Consider the following 18,214-nt stretch of genomic DNA (forward strand, 5'->3'; position numbering starts at 1 on the left):
GGGTTGCCCACAGCTGTGGGTTTGCTTTAGAGCCGCGTCCCTCAGTGCCACCACATGCCCTCAGTCCCTGCTGTAATTCACATCTAATGCTCCTTTGCTGCTGCCCGGGGTGGGGGGCAATGCTGGGGCTGGAAGGCGCAGGTCCGTGATCTCAGCCTTTCCCACGGCACCACAAAGTGCTCACAAACAGAGGGAGCTGTTTCCGACCGCCCGGGCAAAGCGCTTGGTTTGACACAGACGCCCCGTTTCCGTGTCCGCCCCAGCCTCCCGCGGCCCCGAAACACGGGTGGGTGTCACTGCACCCGCACCCAGCAGGGACCAGGACAGCCCGGCCGGGCTGCCACGGTGGGGGTTCTGCACCAGGATCCCCAGGGAGGGGCTGCAGAGGGGAGGGATGGAGGTGCTGGGCTGGTCACCCCGCCGGCTGTAGCCGCCGGCAGTGCCGCGGGTGACTCAGGGTGGCCGGTGACCAACGCCCCTTCGCCAGCCGGCCCCGTGTCCTTGAGTCACCGTCCACAGTCTCGTGGCAAGTTGTCCCCGTGCGTCACAGCACGCGAGGCCCCTTGCCGTGACACCCGTCCCAGCACACGGCAAATGTCCAGCGGCACCCCCAGGACACAACCAGAAGAAACCCCAAAATGCACCCGGCCAGCAGCGATCTTCGGTGACCCCGGGGGCTCCCCCGCCCCCCCCCCCAAGGTACCTTCACCCCACCCGGGCCAAATGGAAATATAATCCCAGAAGTTTCCACGCCAGCTGTGGTGGTCGGGGTTCGAAACTGGCACTGGGTGGGTCCCCCCCGCCCTGGACCCTCCGGTGTCTCCCGCACCCTCCTGGCCGGCTTCTGGATGCGGGGGGAGCAGCACAGCGGCGTGGGAAGGGGCTGAAGCGGTTTGGCTTCATCACCCCAATCTTTTTGTTTGCTTGGCGAAAAGTCTGGTTTCTCACCCTAAAATACAACAACAAAAAAAAAACAACAAAACAACCCAGCTGGGGTTGCGCTGTGCCGCCCGTACCGCTGTTCCAAACCTCCCGGCTCAACACCGGCAGCGGCACAAAGAGAGGTGGCCCGGGGGCCGCCCCTCTGCCGGCCCCGCCCGGCCTGGGTCCCCCCCGGCCGCGGGGGAGGGTCGGGCAGGCGAGGGGAGGGGAAGGCCGAGGAGGGGAGGGCAAAGGAGAGGAGGGCCGGGCCGGCCGGCAGCTGCTGCTTGCGAAGCCGGAGCTCGTTTCCTGCTCGCTGTCGCCCGGCTGCGCCCAGCTCCGGTCCCTCCCCACGCCCCGGTCCGTGCCTCAGTTTCCCCCCTCCGAGGGGCTGTGGAGGTGAGTGGAGGGTGAGGATGGGCAGAGCATCCCGGGGCGTGGGGGGTGTCAGGGCTCTGCTGCCCCCCCCGGCCCCGTGTCCTCCCGCTCGGTGCCAGCATCCCGACCGCCGGTCCCCTCCGCCCGCCCCGCGGAGAGCATCGCCGCTCAGGGCGGGGACGGGGGTGACAAAACCGAGCGGTGATTCTGCGGTGCTGGGGAGGGTTCAGCCCCCCTGGACCCGTGTCCTGCGTGTCCCTGGGACGCTCCGTGGCTTTTTCTCCGGCTGACCCTTCCCCACAGCCTCTCCCGGGGCAGCGGCGTCTCCCCTGCTCCATCCTCGCTGCTCTTCCCCTCCAGCCCCTGACCTCTGCTGCCCTCGGGACAAAGGGAAAAGACAGCAGTCCCTGCTCCTCCTCTTCCGTTCCTAAAACCACCAGTGCTCCCAGTGATGAGTAGGATGGGGTGGGAAGAGCTTTGCGAAGATCCGTGAGGGATGCTCTGTGCATCATCGCCGAGATGTCTTTGTCACAGATGTGCTTTGGGGTAAAGGAGATACAGGAAGAGGAAAATGATGTGGGATGTGAAACCTGACCAGACTTCCTCTTCTTACCAAAATTCAGTTGCAAGAGCCAGGTCCCTCTTTGGGCTGGTGTTGGGCAGAGGGGACAGGCTGAGCAGCAAAAATAGGGGGGCATGTTTGCTCCTCCCCAAGTGCTGTCTGTGCCCAGGGCTCCCCGGGACGTGGCCAGGCTGTGGTGTGTGGATCCCCAGCAAAGGTCAACGCAGGTTTGTCCCCTCTCATCAGCCCTTCTCCCCACAGCTCCACGCTAGGGCCTTGCAAAGCTGGGGTGTGCTCACGCACCCACATCCCTGCCTCAAACCAGAGGAGCTGACAGGGATTTTCCCCTTCCTCCAGGGATTCCCTCCCACACAAATCAAGGCAAGTTTCCACAGTGTTGGCCAGGGTGATCTCCCTGCTCCATCCCATGCCTGGGCTGTTTCTCCTGGGCACAATAATGTTTGTAAGAGCTTCCAGTGCCTTCACTCCTTCATCCCTTCCTGCCACCCTCCCAGCTCAGCTGCTGGTTGAAAGCAAGGGCTTTGGCCAAGCTGTTGGGTGGTCACAAGAAACCCTCCATCCTGCCCACTGGCCTTTCAGTGGAAGTCTCCTGGGGTCCAGCCCAGCTCAGCAGCCTGGCCTGCGGTGTCCAGGCTGGATCCCAAACCCGGAACAGCCCGTCCGTGCTGGGAGCCAGCGCAGCAGCGCTGAAAATCCTCCCAGCTTTCATCAGCTCTGGAGCCGTGTCCTTTTCCACCCTGTTTCCATGTGCCTGGAAGACACGTGAGCTGCCAAGCAGCTTCCCCCACCTTCTCCCAAGAGGATACTTCTCCTGCAAGGGCAAGAGGGAGACCCTGACCCGAAAGGTGGGATGGATGGGGTGTCCCTGCTCCAGGGGTGCTCCCCATGTGTCAGACCCGGGTGATGTCCCATAGGCATTTCTGCAGCCAGCCAAAGCCGACATGAGATGAGTCAGGGCTGGCTGCAACCCCCCCTCCTCCCTCCTTGCAGGAACAGTGTTAAGGGAAGAAATGCAAAAAGCTTTGATGGAAGGAGCAGAGCCAGAGGCAGCCTGGCTCCGGCTGTGCCCTCCTCCACCCCCACTGGCCTTTGTGGGCTGAAAGCTGGGGTTTTGTATCAAGCCTGCAGGAACTGAGTTTTCCTAGGAATTTCTGACCTTGCTTGCAGTTGTCAAGGGGGTTTGAGTGTGCCAGAGTGCTGGCAGGATAATCCTTTCTGTAGGAAACTGTGTAACACAAGGCTTGTTGTTCTGCCTCCTCTGAGCCTCCCTGCCAAAGCGTAGGGGCTGGAAAGCTTTCCTCGGCAGCACGCTGACCCTGGCATCATGTCCAGTGGGAATCAAGGCCGAGAGATGGGCTTTTTTCAGAGCCAGGGGCTGCTGAGGCTGCAGGAGATGGTCCCAGCCTGAGCAGCTGCCTCTGTCCCATCTCCCTGGGGCTGCTGTGGGGTGACCTTGGCAGGTGCCAGTGCGGTGACTTGAACTCCTGGAGGGCAACCCACCTGCACGGGGCACTGCTGCCTGGGCAGCCTCTGTGGTCGAGGATGGGTGGGAGTGCTGCAAAAAACTCTCTGGGGAAGTTTGAGGTTTGGCAGCAGCGCTGCCTCAGTTTCCCCAGGCTCGTCCTGTCTCACTAGCAGCACTCAGGGGAAGAGCAGAGATCTGTCCTCACATCTCTCATGAATGCACAGGCCATGTCCGCTGTCCCCACGCTGCCACTCCGGTGGGTGCCAGCCCCTGCTGTGCCCCGCTGGGTGTCTTACCCTATGTCTGCCCAGGAAGGAAGTGGTTAAAATGCCCGGATTTCCTGAGTGCGATGCTGGAAGGGAAGGTGACCTGCAGAAGTGATTGGAGGGAAGGTGACCTGCTCAACTGCTTCGCAAGGCGCGTTCTGGTGTCGGGAAAGTCCTGAGTGAGACTGAACTTGAAATCCAGCTAGAATTCGGTCCTTCCAGCCAAATTTTAAGCGCTTAAGTCACTCTTTTCCCCGCACACCCCCATCCCCCTCCTCCTGAGGTCAGCCTAATTAATTCATGGCACCCTTGTGCCACTCCAGGGCTGGCCGCCGCCTTCCGGGTGCTGCCACGTGCCTACGATAACACTCCAGGAGCGGGAGGGCAAAGAGCAAAGAGGTTCAAAGGTGGGAGCTCTCCGTCTTCCCGAGCCTTTCCCAGCCCCGGAGCTCGGGGTCAGTGGCCGGAAAAGGCTCTTCGTGCTGCGGCCGGCAAGACAGAGGGCACAGACTGGTGCTCGGGAAAGTGCTGGGAGTAGGAGACAGATGCAAAGAGAGCTGGTCCCCTGGGAGATGCCAGGGGCAAGGGGTTTTCGGGTGCCATGGGGAAATGTGCTGCACCCCTCCTCCCACGGCTTCCGTGGTATGATGGGGCTGTTTGTAGGGTGATTTGACTTTTATTTGATTTCCTCACCGGTGCTTCCTCTGTGCTAATCTGCTTCCACCCGTTCCAGGAACGGCAGAAGGGGAAGTGGGGGAAAAGGTCACCCCACTCCAGCTGCAGAAGCCAGGTTGGCGGGAGGGATCCAACCCCACTCCCTCCGGCCCCAGGGCTGGTCTTGCTGGTTTTTGCAGCAGCTGTGGCTGACTCCTAAAGCCAGGAGCTCTCTCCCATCCCCCCTAGTGAGGCCAATCTGCAGAGGAAGGAAGCGGTATCTTTGCTCCAAAACAACCGGCTCTGCTCTTGGCTGTTGTAGGTACTCGCTGCATGGAGGAAGCCGCTTACCGCTGCCACAGCCCTCCCCATCCCCTCCCCTGACGCCACCGTGGCAGGGTGACACCGTGGCTCTCTGGGTGCAGCATCCGGGGACAGTTCCACCAGCTGCTGCCACGAAGTGTGCCAATTTGGACAGCGCCATCACCACCCAACAGCACCTGCAGCTGGGAAACCTGGCACTGAGGCAGCAGGTCTGGTATGGGATGCGTTTGGGGGTGGGGATTCAGGAGGGTCCCCTCCCTGCTGACCTCTGCTGTCCCTCTGCCAGGCTTCTGGGTGACACGGGATGAGTGTGCCGGCTGACGAGCCGGGCAACCCAGCCCATGCCATCTTTGAGAGGTTCCTGCGTGCCGGGGAGTGCCGGGAGGTGCTGGGCTGCTTCGTGGAGCTGTGCCAGCAGCTGGGGCTGCAGGGCAGTGGGCTACAGCTCTACCACGGCCTCAAGGCTGCCCTCAACTACTGGAATGCCAAGGCCCTGTGGAGCAAGCTGGATAAGAAAGCTGGGCACAAGGACTACGACCAGGGCACAGCCTGTGCTGGCACCAAGGTACCCGCGATGTGGGATGAGGGGTTTGGGTCCCTCCCTGCCCCGTGTCCTTGTGTCCAGGGTGAGAACACTTGGGACACTCTGGCTCTCATCCCAGGAGGATGCAGGATGTGCCAGGCGGGAGGTTGATGGAGTTTAATGGGACAGGATGTTAATTAGCACTGCTCAGTTCCCCATGGCATGATGCCACTTCAGTGCCACCCAGCCAGCAGCGTCCTTCCTCCTCCCAGCTGCCTCTCACTGGGGACATCCCATGGCAGGGCTGAGGGAGCTGCCAATTCCTTTCTGGGAGACAGGAGCATCCCAAGTAGGATGACCCCCTGGGGACATCTGTCGCACAGATGATGGCTTTTGTCCTGACTGCTGTGCCCCGTTGTCCCAGCCCTGTGCAGAAGCTATCAGGAGACCAAACCCATGTCAGGGCTGCAGCAGACCTGCACCTTATCTCATCCAGTGCTTTCATTGCTGCCATTGCCCTGTGTGATGGCAAGGCTCAGGGGGTGGGGGGCACCCTGGTTTGCAGGGAGAATCAGGGGGAACACTGAGGAGGGCCAGATTCTGACCCAGCAGGCGGGGAGGGGCTGCCTTTGGGAGTGCTGGGGAGCTCACCCAAACGCCGCTTGGGGGCTGCCCACCCACTTCTGTGCCCGCTGTGTGCCGTGGCAGTGCCTGGTGGTGGGCGCTGGCCCCTGCGGGCTGCGGGCGGCCATCGAGCTGGCGCTGCTGGGTGCCCGCGTGGTGCTGCTGGAGAAGCGCGACTCCTTCTCCCGCAACAACGTCCTGCACCTCTGGCCCTTCACCATCCACGACCTGCGGGCGCTGGGCGCCAAGAAGTTCTACGGGCGCTTCTGCACTGGCACGCTGGATCACATCAGTGAGTTTCAGGGGGACCAGGCTCTGGGGAGTGGGGAGTTTAGGGGCTCAGGGGTGCAGCCCTGAGTACCTCTCTCCCCTCCCAGGTATCCGGCAGCTCCAGCTGATCCTGCTGAAGGTGGCTTTGCTCCTGGGGGTGGAGGTGCACATCAATGTGCGGTTTGAGGGCCTTGTTCCCCCCGCGGGCAAGGCAGGTACGGTATCTCTGCAGGGTGGGTGGCATTCCTGGGGACAAGGACAGGGCTATGGGTGGCCACTCTGAGCCCCCAATTCCTCTGCTAGCCCAGGGCATGCTTTTTGGGGGGGAATAAGATGCAACCCTTTCCCTGCTCCCTGAGGACCAGCACATTCATGACCACCCCTCTCCCTGCAGGTGGCTGGCAGGCTGTGCTGCAGCCCAGCTCCTCTCCCCTCACCCAGTACGAGTTCGACGTCCTCATCTCAGCTGGCGGTGGCAAATTTGTCCCTGAAGGTGACGACAGGTGTCCCTGCAGGCCCAGGGCCAATATGTGGGGCTGGGTGGGGGCTCACACCTCTCGCTCCTGCAGGGTTCAAGCGGAAGGAGACGCGTGGGAAGCTGGCCATTGGCATCACCACCAACTTCATCAACCGCCACAGCCGGGCTGAGGTGGAGGTGGCTGAGATCAGCGGCGTGGCCCGAATCTACAACCAGAAGTTCTTCCAGAACCTCTGCAACAAAACAGGTCAGTGGTCCTGTGGTCCCAACCCCTGCATGTGGGGTGTTGGGGGCTCCTGCCCTCTCCTGAGGGAGCTGGAGGCTCAGCCCCAGGATATCCCTGGTAATGGGGTGCATGTCCCCACATGGTACCCCATTGCAGGGGACATTTGGTGTCTGAGCCCAGTGCTGGGGCACCCTGTGGCCCTGGCTCAGTCCCTTCCCTGTCACCAGGCATTGACCTGGAAAACATCGTGTACTACAAGGATGACACTCACTATTTCGTCATGACGGCCAAGAAGCAGAGCCTGCTCAAGAAGGGGGTCATCCTCCAGGTGAGAAGGCAGGATCTGGCCCTGGGATCTCACAGCAACGGGCAGCTGAAAGCCTTGAAAGTGGGATGCAAATTGTGGATGCTGGTTTGACTGCACATTCCTGGGGTGGTAGGGGCTGCAGCAGCTGTTGCCTGTGCCACAGGAAAAATCCTTCCAGGGTACTGAGTGTGCAGTGGCACAGCTGCACCCTAGAGCTGGGGGCTCCCAGGCTGAGGGACAAACATCACCTCCCACATCCCAGTCAGCTTTGCCCCATCCCCACAGGACAAAGCAGACATCGAGAGCCTCCTGTCCCCAGAGAACGTGAACCGGGATGCCCTCCTTAGCTACGCCAAAGAAGCTGCCAACTTCTCCACCAACTACTGCCTGCCCGAGCTGGAGTTTGCCCTCAACCATCGGGACCTGCCGGATGTTGACATGTTTGACTTCACCTGCATGACGCGCTCGGAGAACGCGGCGCTGGTGCGGGAGCACAACGGGAGCCGTCTGCTCCTGGGGCTGGTGGGCGACTGCCTGGTGGAGGTGAGAGTTTCCCCTGCAGCACCACCTCATGCCCCCATTTCCCTCTCCCTGCAAGGTGCATTGGATGCAATATATTTCCCCTCCCTAAGTGCTTCTCATCCCAATTGCCTAGTGCACCCCATCCTTGGGCAGGTTCCCACTAGTGGCATGTTTTGGGGAGGTTATCCCCTTCTCCAGCCCCTGCCAGAGATCTGGGGTTGGTTCAGGATGGAGGAGCAGCCCAGCCCCTCCCCAGACTCAGTTGTGCTGGCCGGGGAGGAGATGGACACCCATCCTCTCTGGTGCGCGTCCTGCCGCCGCTCCCTCTTTCATCGCCGGCCAAGCCTGGCAGCTCCCAGCCTCCTCCCAGCTGCCCCGACCAGCCGCGCAACTCCAATTCCAGCTCTGCCTTTCCCTTTGCAGCCCTTCTGGCCGCTGGGCACCGGGGTGGCCAGGGGCTTCCTCGCCGCCTTCGACGCAGCGTGGATGGTGCGGCGGTGGGCGGCTGGGACACCCCCGCTGGAGGTGCTGGCCGAGAGGTGAGTGTCCCCACCCCACTGGGCTGGGTCTGGAGCATGTCAGCATGGCAGCAGTGATGCCAGCCCTGTCCCTTTCGTCCAGGGAGAGCATCTACCAGCACCTTTCGCAGACGTCCCCGGACAACACCAACAAGAACATCAGTCAGTACAGCATCGACCCGGCCACGCGCTACCCCAACATCAACCTGCAGGCCATCAAAGCCAGCCAGGTACCTGGGCAGGTCCTGCCATGGGACAGCCAGCTAGCCCCGCCTCCCTGGCTGTCAGGGTGGCACTAATTTACCCAGTCCCCTGTCCCCACGGGGTGTGAGACTGAAGCCATTAGTCCCCAGGACACTGAATGCATTTCCCATTGTGGATGGCAGAGAGTTCTGGAGAGTTGTGCGGGGGTGTCCAGGTGTCCCCCTTTCCAGGGCCAGCTCCCTGCGGGGTGTCATTGGCTCTGTACAGGTGGTGACCCACAACCGACATGTCCCCTTTGGCAGGTCAAGGACCTCTACCTCGTGGGCATGGTGGAGGTGGATCACAAGAGGAGGAGTGACAACCGGCTCAGCATTGGTAGGAGCAACCAGGCCTGTCACATTCCTTCCAGCAGCCCATGCCTCTGTGGCTACTGCCTTGATTTTCCTCCCCATCCTTTTTTCTTGCTCCCTGGCCTGTGTCCAGCAGGCTGTCCTGGTGACACCAATGATTTCTATCCCCTCTGCTTGTGGCCCACATGCGGACACAGCCCCCCTGCTGCCTTCTGGGGAGGAGGCTGTGCTGCCCCTGCAGCCTGCACTGATGCTGAGCCATGAAATATTGACAGATGCTTTATCAACATATTTATTGAGACTTGCGGGGATGGTTGTGCAGGGACTGGGGGTGTCTCAGGTTGCTCCCATGGGATCCCTTCCCTATTAAAGCACAGATGCTGAGGCAGGAGGTAGACTGAGGGGGGGGTGTCCCCTGTCTCTGCCTCCCCAGCAGCCCCTGGAGCTGTCTATGAAGAGCTGCTGAGCTGGTGCCAGGCCAGCACGGCTGGATACCCTGGCGTGGCTGTGACCAACTTCAGCACCTCCTGGACCAGTGGCTTGGCCCTCTGCGCCCTCATCCACCACTTCCGCCCTGACCTGGTGTGAGTGCCTGGGAGCCCCCGGAACCCTCCACCCTGCAGAGCCCACCCTGATGGCAGCCGTGTCTCCCCACAGGGACTTTGACTCTGTGGACCCCCGGGATGCCATTCGGACCCACCAGATTATGCTGGACATAGCAGAGCAGGAGCTGGGCATCCAGCCTGTCCTCTCCAGCGCTGAGATGGCCACCATGACAGAGCCTGACCGCCTGGATCTCATCACCTACCTCAGCCACTTCTATCAAGTTTTCAGGACCTCTCCAGGTGTGAGATTTTGGGGGAATTTGTCTCCATCCTGAGGCACACTGGGGCTGGCTGGGTGCTCTCCTCTTTGTTGGGTGGGTCCCACCAAAATGGTCACGTTCTGTGCAGAGCTGGAGGTCAGCGAGAGGTCAGCACTGTCTCCCCGTGGCACGCGAGGGGCCATCCTCTTCCTCAGCAAGCTGCAGAAGAGCCGGAACCTGGCACACAAACGTGCCCAGGTGAGGGACCCCCACCCAGAGCCTCATGACACACCAAAACCCTGTCCCACTCCCCACCCTAACCACCCCCTTTGGATTTGCAGGACACTGCCCAGAAGGACACTGAGGCCAAGAGGAGCCGCAGGGACGCTGAGGTGGGTCTGCCCCAGGTGCCCCAAGGTGGGCTCTTCTGGAGTGCAGCTGTCCTGGGGGGAGAGTGGGGGGCTGACCCTCCCCTTGGGTCACTTGTAGCTGGACACGGGGCTGGATGGAGACACTCCGGACAGTGCCCACGAGCCGCCGCAAACCATCGTGATGGACCCAGGACAGGTTGGTCCTTGTGTTACCTTGGAATGGAGAGTCCAGCTCAGGGCAGGTGGGCACCAGGAGGGCATCAGTTGGCTGGGAGGGCCAAGCCGAGGGCTGGAACCAGGGCTGCAGAAGCGAACGCCCACACGTTCCCAGCTCCTCCCTGCCTGTTTCCTGACCCAACTGGTTTTCCGGAGCCAAGGCTTGCCGCTCCCTCACCCATCCCGAGCAAACCCAGCGCCGCGAGAGGGGCAAAGCCCTGCCCCGTGCCCCCATGGCTGCGGGCACAGCCACGGGGCAGGGTGGGTGCCAGGCCCCCGGGGCCTCCCCAGCCTGTCCTGTCCCCCCACAGCCACCGAGGGAGAGGACGGGGGAGAACAGTGACGCCTGCTACTTCTGCGGCCGCCGTGTCTACATCCTGGAGCGAGCCAGCGCCGAGGGACGCTTCTTCCACCGCGGCTGCTTCCAGTGCCGGCGCTGCGGGGCCACCCTGCGCCTGGGCGACTACGCCTTTGACGAGGAGGATGGTGAGGAGGCTTTTGGGGACCGGGAATGCTTGGGGCACGGCTTCTCCACCTTGCAGGTTGTCACATGAGTTTGCCCCCCTCCCCTCCAACCCAGGTAATTTTTACTGCTCGCTGCACTACCCCAATCCACCCAGCATGGACCTGCCCCGGGATGAGGCTTCAGCGCTGCTTGAGGGGGTAAATCACCCTAAATCCCTGTAGGTGACGGAGGAAAGGCAAAATGTAGGGGGGGATGGTTGGGTGTGGCCCTGTGCTGCATCACCTCTTTGCTCTGGCTCTGCTGTAGGATGCTGATGCTGCTGCCCACCCACCCTCAGATGCTGGAAGCCCACGTGTGTCCCCCATGGAGTGGCCACCCAGTCCAGTTCAGCCCACTCCAGCAGCCCCACAGGCAGGGGAAGAGCCTGGGGAGGTTGAGGACACTGCAGATGCTGGTGACACAGAGGAGCAGGAGCTGCTGGCACAGCCTGGGGGGGATGTGAGGAAAGAGGAGGTTCCCAGAGTGGAGCCCCAAGGGACAGGAGAGGAGGGTGAGGAGAGTGGGGGCAGGAGGAAGATCGTCCTTACGCCACTGGAGAAGCTCAGTCTGTCCACGCTGAACCTCACCAGTGAAGCAGAGCCCGAGCCTCCACTGAAGCCAGCTCGTCTGCGGCTCCCAGCAGCACCTGAGGCCCTCCCTGCCCTGAGGCAGGGACAAGGCGCCTGGAAGGAGGAGGAGGTGGAGGAGAAAATTGACATGGAGAAAGGTAGGTGGTACAAACTGGAGTCTCCGTATGAGCAGAGCTCTCAGTCCCTCCAGGACCCTGTTGTATCCCACATCTTGCTCATGGGGAACCAGCCCAAAACAGCTCTTTTCTTGAGCAGATTTGGAGGGGAGTGACAGTGAAGAGGAGGAGGAGGAGGAGGAGGAAGAGGAGGAGGAGGAAGAGGAGGAGGAAGGCACAGGCCTTGGCATCATGAAAGAGTTGGTGAGGATTTTCCCCAAGTGATGGTAGCACCACCAGCACAGGTGGTAGCTGGGGCTCTTGCTCCTCTCATAGCGGCATCGGGTCTGGCTCAGCTCTGTGCCTGGGGCAGGGACTGACCCTCTGCCCATGCCACTGTCCCTTCACAGTACCCAGAGCCCAGGGAAGAGGAGAAATACCCCACCTGGAAGCGCACATTGGCCCGCCGGGCCAGGGAGTCCCAGATGAAGAGGTTCTGCAGAGCCCAGGTAACTCCACAGGGAGAGCCAGGTCCCCAGCGTGGCACTGTACCCTGCCCCCTCTGTCCTGCTGCTGGTGGCCACATGCTGGCCTGCAGGTGCTGGCCTGCAGGTGAGTGCTGCCCTTCTCTTACAGGCCATCCAGAGACGGCTGGAGGAGATTGAGGTGACATTCCGGGAACTGGAGCAGCAGGGCATCAAGCTGGAGAAGTTACTCCGGGAGGAGAATGGTAAGGCCAGGGTGGACGGGGCACCGTTACCCTGCAACGGGTCTGCAGCCCAGTCACCATTCCCCTGTCCTGCAGAGAGACCAGCTGACCAGCAGACACAGTGGACAAACCAGCTGCTGTACCTGGTCCAGAAGAAGAACAATCTGATGACCGAGGAGTCAGACCTCATGATTGCGTAAGGCTTGGGGGATGCTCCCTGGTCGGTGTGGGGGGGCTCAGCTCGCCCCAATCCCCTGTGAAGCCAGTACCCAGCACACCCTTTTCCTCCCCACAGGGTGCAGGAACTGAAGCTGGAGGAGCAGCAGTGTCAGCTTGATGAGAAGCTCCGGAGTTACATGAACAAGGAGGGTGAGTGCCAGCACATACCAGGGAGAGGATCTCTTTGCATAGTGCAGGGAGCAGGTCAGGGCTTGTGGCCTTCCCAAGCTCTACTCTGGCCCCCCTGCACCCACAGATACCCTGAAGACACCTGAGGATGAGAAGGCTGAGCAGGAGATCCTGAAGCAGCTGGTGGAGGTGGTGAATAAGCGGAACATCCTCATTCAACTGCAGGAGGAGAAGCGGCTCAGTGAGCTGCGGGCTTGATCCGCACAGCCCCCGGCACCACGGGATCCTCCCCGGGGCACAAGCAGTGTGTGTGTGTGTGTGTGTGTGTGTGTGTGTGAGTCCTGGGCTGAGCATCACTCTGAGCTACCTCTGGAGGTGGCGATGCCCCAGCTGCCTGCAGGCGCCAGCAGCTGCCACAGTAAATCCAGCTCCCTGCTTGCCAAAGTCTGTCACAGAGGGGCCAGACCCGCTGGTGGATGTCCCCATGAGGAGACATCAAGAAGCACTCAGCTTTGGGGTGCTGAGAGGGCATTCCTGTGTGTGGCTGGATTGCCTTTGCCTTGTGCTTGCTGGAAAACAGGACTCGCAGGGGACTGCCAAAGGGGGCTGTGGTGGCTCCCAGCAGCAAGGAGGTGACTGGCACAGGGCAGATGCCATATATGCAAGAGCACCTTCAGGAATGGTTCCTCAAAGCCACCCTGGGACATCCATCCCAGCCTGGACTGTCCATCTAAAGGGACATGTGGCTGTACGGGCTGGGGCCAGTGACAGACTGGGCTGATCCAGCTGCTCTGCACCGCTGCTTTTGGATGCCACGTCCATGCTGTCCCCAGCTGCTGCAGGAAACCAGGGTCAGAACCCTACAGTGAGCCCCCTGGGCCAGGGAAGGCCTTTTTGTCCAGTAGCTCCTAAGGGAATTGTGCTCAGGGCCAGCACTCTAACTCTGAGGACAAGGGACACCAGCGGCTGTGCCCTCCTTGCCCCTTTGGGATTTTTTCTGCTTGGCAATCCCACACTGGCCTTTGCACAGACCTCAGGCACCCCTGGAGCCCCTGGCTGTTGCAAGGTGGCCTCTGTGGCCAAACGGTGCTCATGGCAGCCCCAGATGTGTTGGGATGGAGTCCCAGGTAGAAGTTCCTCTCTTGGCAACACCACCCTGTGCTCAGCCCTCATCCTGCCGTTCCTCTCAGCACCCTCTCCAGCCCTCCCTGTGTTTGTACCAGCCCTACAATCCTGCTGCAAACCCCTCCCTTCAAATAAAGCCCCCCTGACCCAGTGCCAAAGGTTAAAATACCGCCTTTATTTTCCATCAGTCAGGACTGGTTGCCAGAACAGCCACTAGTGTAAACTTTGAGGCCACCCCAGGCAAGGGGAGCCTCGGCGTCTCAAGCCTTCCAGCCAGGCCAGTGGGTCCCTCCGTGTACAAAAGGATGTATTTAAAAAGACAGCAATAAAAACCTGCCTCCATCATGGTTCTCACAGGGGTCAATGCAATAAATTTACCCCAGAAATCTCAATTTCACCCAGAGGCAGCTGTTAAACCTGCACTACAGCATTGGCTGCAGCGCTGCTCGCCTAAAACCTGAAGTCAGCTAAAAACAAGGATGAAAAAGGGGACATGGTGGGGCCAAGGGGACATTGTGGGACACCCACAGCCTCAGCTCAGCCTTCGCTGGGATGCTCCTGCAGGGCCCGCAGTGCCATCCACATCTGGTCCTCGGTGCCGTGCAGCATCTTCACCTCCATGGTGTGAAACAGGTGGAGAGCGGTGGAGAGGACGAGAACACCGAGGGCGAGGAAGGCCAGCAGGCAGAAGGAGAGTTTGGGGAAGGGCTGCTCTGCACCGAGTCCAGCCAGTGTGCCCAGTGCAGCCACGGCCTGGAGCAGCAGCAGCAGCAGGGCCAGCACGGCCATCCTGCCCGAGAAGTAGCGCTGCCGCTGCGCCGCCCGCAGCCCCACGCCCACCTCCATCCGTGCCTCTGTCACCACGTCTGCCAGTGCCAGGTCTGCGGGGACAGGGGCCCTCAGCAGGGTGAGACCCCCATATACCACCCCTATACCCCGCCATACCACCCCAAAACCCTTCTCCCCATCCCCACTGCTCTGCAGCCCTCCACAAGCAGCACCACAAGGGGAAACATCCCCAAGAACTCCATCCAACTCCCCCAGTCCATCCCCCAGCCCCCCCCAGCACAGAGTGGATGCTGGCAGCAGCCCCCCGACTCACCAGCTGTGCCAAGGGTGGCACCCGCAGGCTGTCCCCGCCTCTGGATGTGCAGTGTTGCCATCACGGCTTCATGGTCTGAGAAGGGGATGTCCATGCCTGGGGCTGGCCCCATGGTGGTCTTCAGCTCTTCACACTTCACCGTGAAGCTGGAGATGGCCTGGGTGAAGGGACAAGGGGGTCACACCAGTGCCTCACCCCCGCCACCTGCAGCTGGTGGGCAAACGCTCCCCGTTACCTTGTAGAGGATGTAGTCAATGCGGATGCCCAGCGGGAAGGGCAGCAGCTCTGACTTGTCAGTGAAGCAGTTGTCAGGGACAAGGGTGCAGCCGTTCTTACAGCCCTGAGACAAGAGCCTGGGTGGGCTGGGGCCTCTTGCTGTGCCCTGGGACTCCACTCAGCCCCTCAGCTCACCTCAAAGTGCGTGGCCTCAGCAAAGGCGTCCCGCAGCCCCGTGCAGCCACGCAGCAGCCGGATGCCCACGTCTTCAGGGTGCATGTTCAGGTCCCCTCCCAGCAGCACCATGTCTGCTGCCTTTGAGGTGTGTCTGTGGGAACAGGGGTGGCTGTCCCTCCCTGCCCTGCCTGGCACCAGACTGGAGCGACAGGGACCTGCCCAGTGCTCCTCCACCTCGTTCCTGACTGGGACTGGTGCAAATGGGAGCTCTGCGCAGTGCAGGCCCCAGGGGCAGGGGTGACCACACACATCCTGGGGACCCGCAGGGGGACACCCCGCAGCTGCTCACCGGATGAACTGCGCCAGCTCCCAGGCCTGCACCAGGCGGTGGGGCAGGTAGGCGTCCTTGTCCCGGCAGTACTCGGCGTGCAGCTGGAGAGAGAGGGAAGGCAAAGGGAGCTGTGACTCCCACGCCCGTGACACCTGCCCGGCTTCCAGGCTCCTGGCAAACCCACCCAACCCCTCCAAACAGTCCCTGCCAACACCTCTGCCTTTGTCACCCCCACTGGGAAGAGCCTGGCATGCTTACCCCAATGCACAACCAGGTTAAGGGTCCGTGTCCCTGGCCCGAGCAATATTTTATTAAATCAGTGCATAGTCCAGGGCAGAGGGTGAAGAGCAGTGGTTAAAGCAAGAGGACAGTAAAAGAGGAGTATGGCTACTCATTCCCCTCCTCCCCGTGGTTCCCCTCATGCTGGGTTCTTCCCTGGGATGCTCACATGGGTGATGTAGACGTTGAAGATGATTCCTGAGATCTTCATAATGACGAGACCGACGGACTTGCCGCCGAACCAGTCCCCGTGCTGGAGCTGCCCAAGGGGAAGAAGGGCAGGTCAGAGTTACGGAGGCTCTCTGGGGATGGACACCGTGGTGCCACGGGCCCCCCACCCCACTTACCATGTAGGGGTACCCATTCAGTGAGTACTGGTAGAGGAGCGTGTCCAGGATGGGGAACCTGGAGAAGACGCAGAGGCCGCTGCCGATCACCCCACTGTGGGAGGGAAAAAGCACAGTGAGGAGACGTGGTTCCCAAAACACTCTGCCTCCCCCTAGCCCTGCGCCAGGAGGCCTCCCTGTATGCCTGAATCCGTGTATGTATGTCCCTGTGAGCATCCCACTGCCCAGGCACGGGGTCTCCCACTGCGGTAGCGACCTAAAGCACCTGCAGCAGTCTCTGCAAGTGCTAAACCCCAAAGACATGGCACAGCCCTGGCACTGCCCCACAGACAGCCTCGAGGGGGCCGACCTTGCCCTTCTCACCTGCGGAAGTAGTGGGAGAAGGGGTAACAGCCTGCTAGTTTCACCTTCAGGTCATTGTAGTCCTGCTCGCTCCACACCTGGAGAACAGTGGGATAGGCTAAGAACAGTCACGCTCGTCTCCCAGGCTGGGAACGGGTGCACTTGGCTCACAAAGTGCCCTCACCTCCTGGAGCAGCACCAGGTCAAAGCCCTCCCGGCGCAGCGTGTCCCCGATGAGCCGGACCCGCTCCTGCCGCCGCTTGCTCAGGTAGCGGATGGCCCTGCCAGAGAGGGGTGACAGTCAAAGCCTGGTGGGGACAGCGGGATGGGGGATGTTGAGGCCCATTGTGACCCAAAACGAGGGAGAGAGAGGGCTCCAGTACCAGTAGAGGCAGGATGCTGGTGGGAAAGGTGGGAAGGGGAAAGAGCCATGCGAGGACATGGGGACAAGAGGGATATGCAGGGAGGCTGTTTGGGGACAGCTTCTCCCGCCTGCAGAACTGAGGCAGCTCATCCTTGCCTGAGGTGCAAATGGGGGCTTCTTCTGGGGCTGACAAGCACAGAGGGTACAGGAGGCCTTATCCAGCACCTATCAGCCAAGCATCTCATGACCGTCTGGGGCTGGGAGAGTGGTGAGACCCCAAAATGAGGGGCGATGAAGGTAACCCCAAGGTGGGACCCCTCTCCCAGTGTGGCGCCCCCATCTCCACCCACACAGCCTGGCACGGACCTGGCGAAATCTGGACTCACCAGCAGTTGAGGTCGAAGATACGGAGGCGCAGGGTGGGCTCTCCCTCCATCGGGGCTTTGCTGGCAGCGCCGGGCAGAGGGGACACCTGCAGGGAGTGGGTTGGAGTGACAGCCCCCAGGAGACAGTGCAGGCTGCAGGACAGAGCCAAGGAACCAGGCTGGGAAGGCGGAAGGGCTGAGCCAAGGCAAAGGGCAGGAAGGAAGGAAGGAAGAGTGCTCAGGGTACTCCAGGCCTTTCCCCTCCTTTCCTGCACGTAAGGACCACCCCAAACCCTAAACTGCCCCCGTACAGGGATCCATGTACCCAAACCACCCATGTGACCCTACATCCAGTGGCTGGGGACACCGGTGGGCCAGGGATGGGGTACAGAGGGGTAAACCCCTCTGCCTGTCAGTGAGTTGTGTTCCAGGACAGATTTTCACCCTGGACTCAAAGTGGAGCGGTGAGGCATAGCCATGGCACACCGTCAGACACCTCCCCACTCGGGAAGCCCACGGATCCTTTTCGGTACCCCAAATCCCTGCGGAGCCAGCCCAGCGCCCCGCCAGCTCCGACTGTCCCATGGCTGACCCCGTGAGATTGTCCAGTTTCCGGTTTAGAAGCTAAAACGAGCAGCCCCGGAGCTCCAGGATGCCGGTGCGGGCAGCCGGGCTCTTCCTGCCCCGGCGGGATTACCCAGCGGCTCATCCCGTTCCTGAAGCCGCGCTAATTAATGCCGGCGGCTTCTACCAAGCCTAAGCCCCCAGGGACGCTCCCGAGGGATGCGGCGGGCGGCGGGGACAGCAGCGGGACAGCGAGCGGGACAGCGGCAACAGGTGGAGCGGGCACAGGAGCGGGGCAAGCGGGGGAGCGGGAAAACAGGAGAGTGGGGCCAGGAGCGGGGCAAAAGGGGGCGAGCGGGGAAAGAGAAGCATCGGAGCTGCAGGAGGAGCGGGGCCGGCAGCGGGGCAAGCGGCGAAGCGGAGCGATGGGAGGAGCGGAGCTACAGGAAGAGCGGAGCTGCAGGAGGAGCGGGGCCGGCAGCGGAGCAAAGGGAGGACCGGAGCTCCCGGGGGAGCAGAGCTGCGGGGGGACCGGGGCGTTAGGGGGAGCGGGGCAAGCGGAGGAGCGGAGCAATGGGAAGATCGGAGCTGCAGAGGGATCGGAGCTACAGGGGCCGGCAGCGGAGCAACAGGCGGAGCGGGGCCGGGAGGAGCGGGGCGCGGAGCGATCGGCAGGGCCGAGAGCGGACCTGCAGCGGGCCGGGAGCGGCGCGGAGCCGCGGGACTACGCGTCCCGGCAGGCAGCGGAGC

General features: G+C 61.7%; 2 protein-coding genes across 5 annotated transcripts; one reads left to right on the forward strand and one right to left on the reverse strand.

The window, feature by feature from the left end:
• The first annotated feature begins 1,246 nt into the window (after nucleotides 1-1,246).
• On the forward strand, nucleotides 1,247-13,719 carry MICAL1 (microtubule associated monooxygenase, calponin and LIM domain containing 1). Of its 2 annotated transcripts, none has more exons than XM_066203791.1 (26): nucleotides 1,247-1,320; nucleotides 4,590-4,800; nucleotides 4,878-5,156; nucleotides 5,823-6,030; nucleotides 6,116-6,223; nucleotides 6,403-6,501; nucleotides 6,578-6,733; nucleotides 6,940-7,040; nucleotides 7,305-7,562; nucleotides 7,965-8,080; nucleotides 8,163-8,289; nucleotides 8,566-8,638; nucleotides 9,047-9,197; nucleotides 9,271-9,458; nucleotides 9,567-9,676; nucleotides 9,760-9,810; nucleotides 9,908-9,985; nucleotides 10,317-10,491; nucleotides 10,586-10,668; nucleotides 10,778-11,237; nucleotides 11,356-11,459; nucleotides 11,606-11,704; nucleotides 11,832-11,925; nucleotides 12,001-12,100; nucleotides 12,200-12,273; nucleotides 12,380-13,719. In XM_066203791.1, exons 3-26 carry the CDS (start codon nucleotides 4,896-4,898, stop codon nucleotides 12,508-12,510), a joined length of 3,405 nt encoding a protein of 1,134 aa, XP_066059888.1. In that variant the 5' UTR covers nucleotides 1,247-1,320; nucleotides 4,590-4,800; nucleotides 4,878-4,895; the 3' UTR covers nucleotides 12,511-13,719. The 2 variants fall into 2 exon arrangements, with proteins under 2 accessions (XP_066059888.1, XP_066059889.1); XM_066203792.1 differs by having other exon boundaries at nucleotides 9,050-9,197.
• SMPD2 (sphingomyelin phosphodiesterase 2) lies at nucleotides 13,533-17,876 on the reverse strand. 3 transcript variants are annotated; one of them, XM_066203794.1, is made up of 11 exons: nucleotides 17,493-17,876; nucleotides 16,922-17,007; nucleotides 16,356-16,452; nucleotides 16,193-16,269; nucleotides 15,830-15,923; nucleotides 15,652-15,741; nucleotides 15,222-15,304; nucleotides 14,891-15,023; nucleotides 14,715-14,819; nucleotides 14,480-14,636; nucleotides 13,533-14,258 (listed from the first exon to the last, which is right to left on the reverse strand). In XM_066203794.1, the coding sequence occupies exons 1-11, from the start codon at nucleotides 17,607-17,609 to the stop codon at nucleotides 13,915-13,917; spliced, it is 1,383 nt and encodes a 460-aa protein (XP_066059891.1). In that variant the 5' UTR covers nucleotides 17,610-17,876; the 3' UTR covers nucleotides 13,533-13,914. The 3 variants fall into 3 exon arrangements, with proteins under 3 accessions (XP_066059891.1, XP_066059892.1, XP_066059890.1); XM_066203795.1 differs by having other exon boundaries at nucleotides 16,922-17,096; nucleotides 17,493-17,576; XM_066203793.1 differs by lacking the exon at nucleotides 17,493-17,876 and having other exon boundaries at nucleotides 16,922-17,469.
• Nucleotides 17,877-18,214: the final 338 nt, after the last annotated feature.

Source organism: Chamaea fasciata, unplaced genomic scaffold, assembly GCF_029207755.1.
Source record: "Chamaea fasciata isolate MVZ Bird 193981 ecotype frontalis unplaced genomic scaffold, bChaFas1.0.hap1 SCAF_25, whole genome shotgun sequence".
Lineage (NCBI taxonomy): Eukaryota > Metazoa > Chordata > Aves > Passeriformes > Sylviidae > Chamaea > Chamaea fasciata.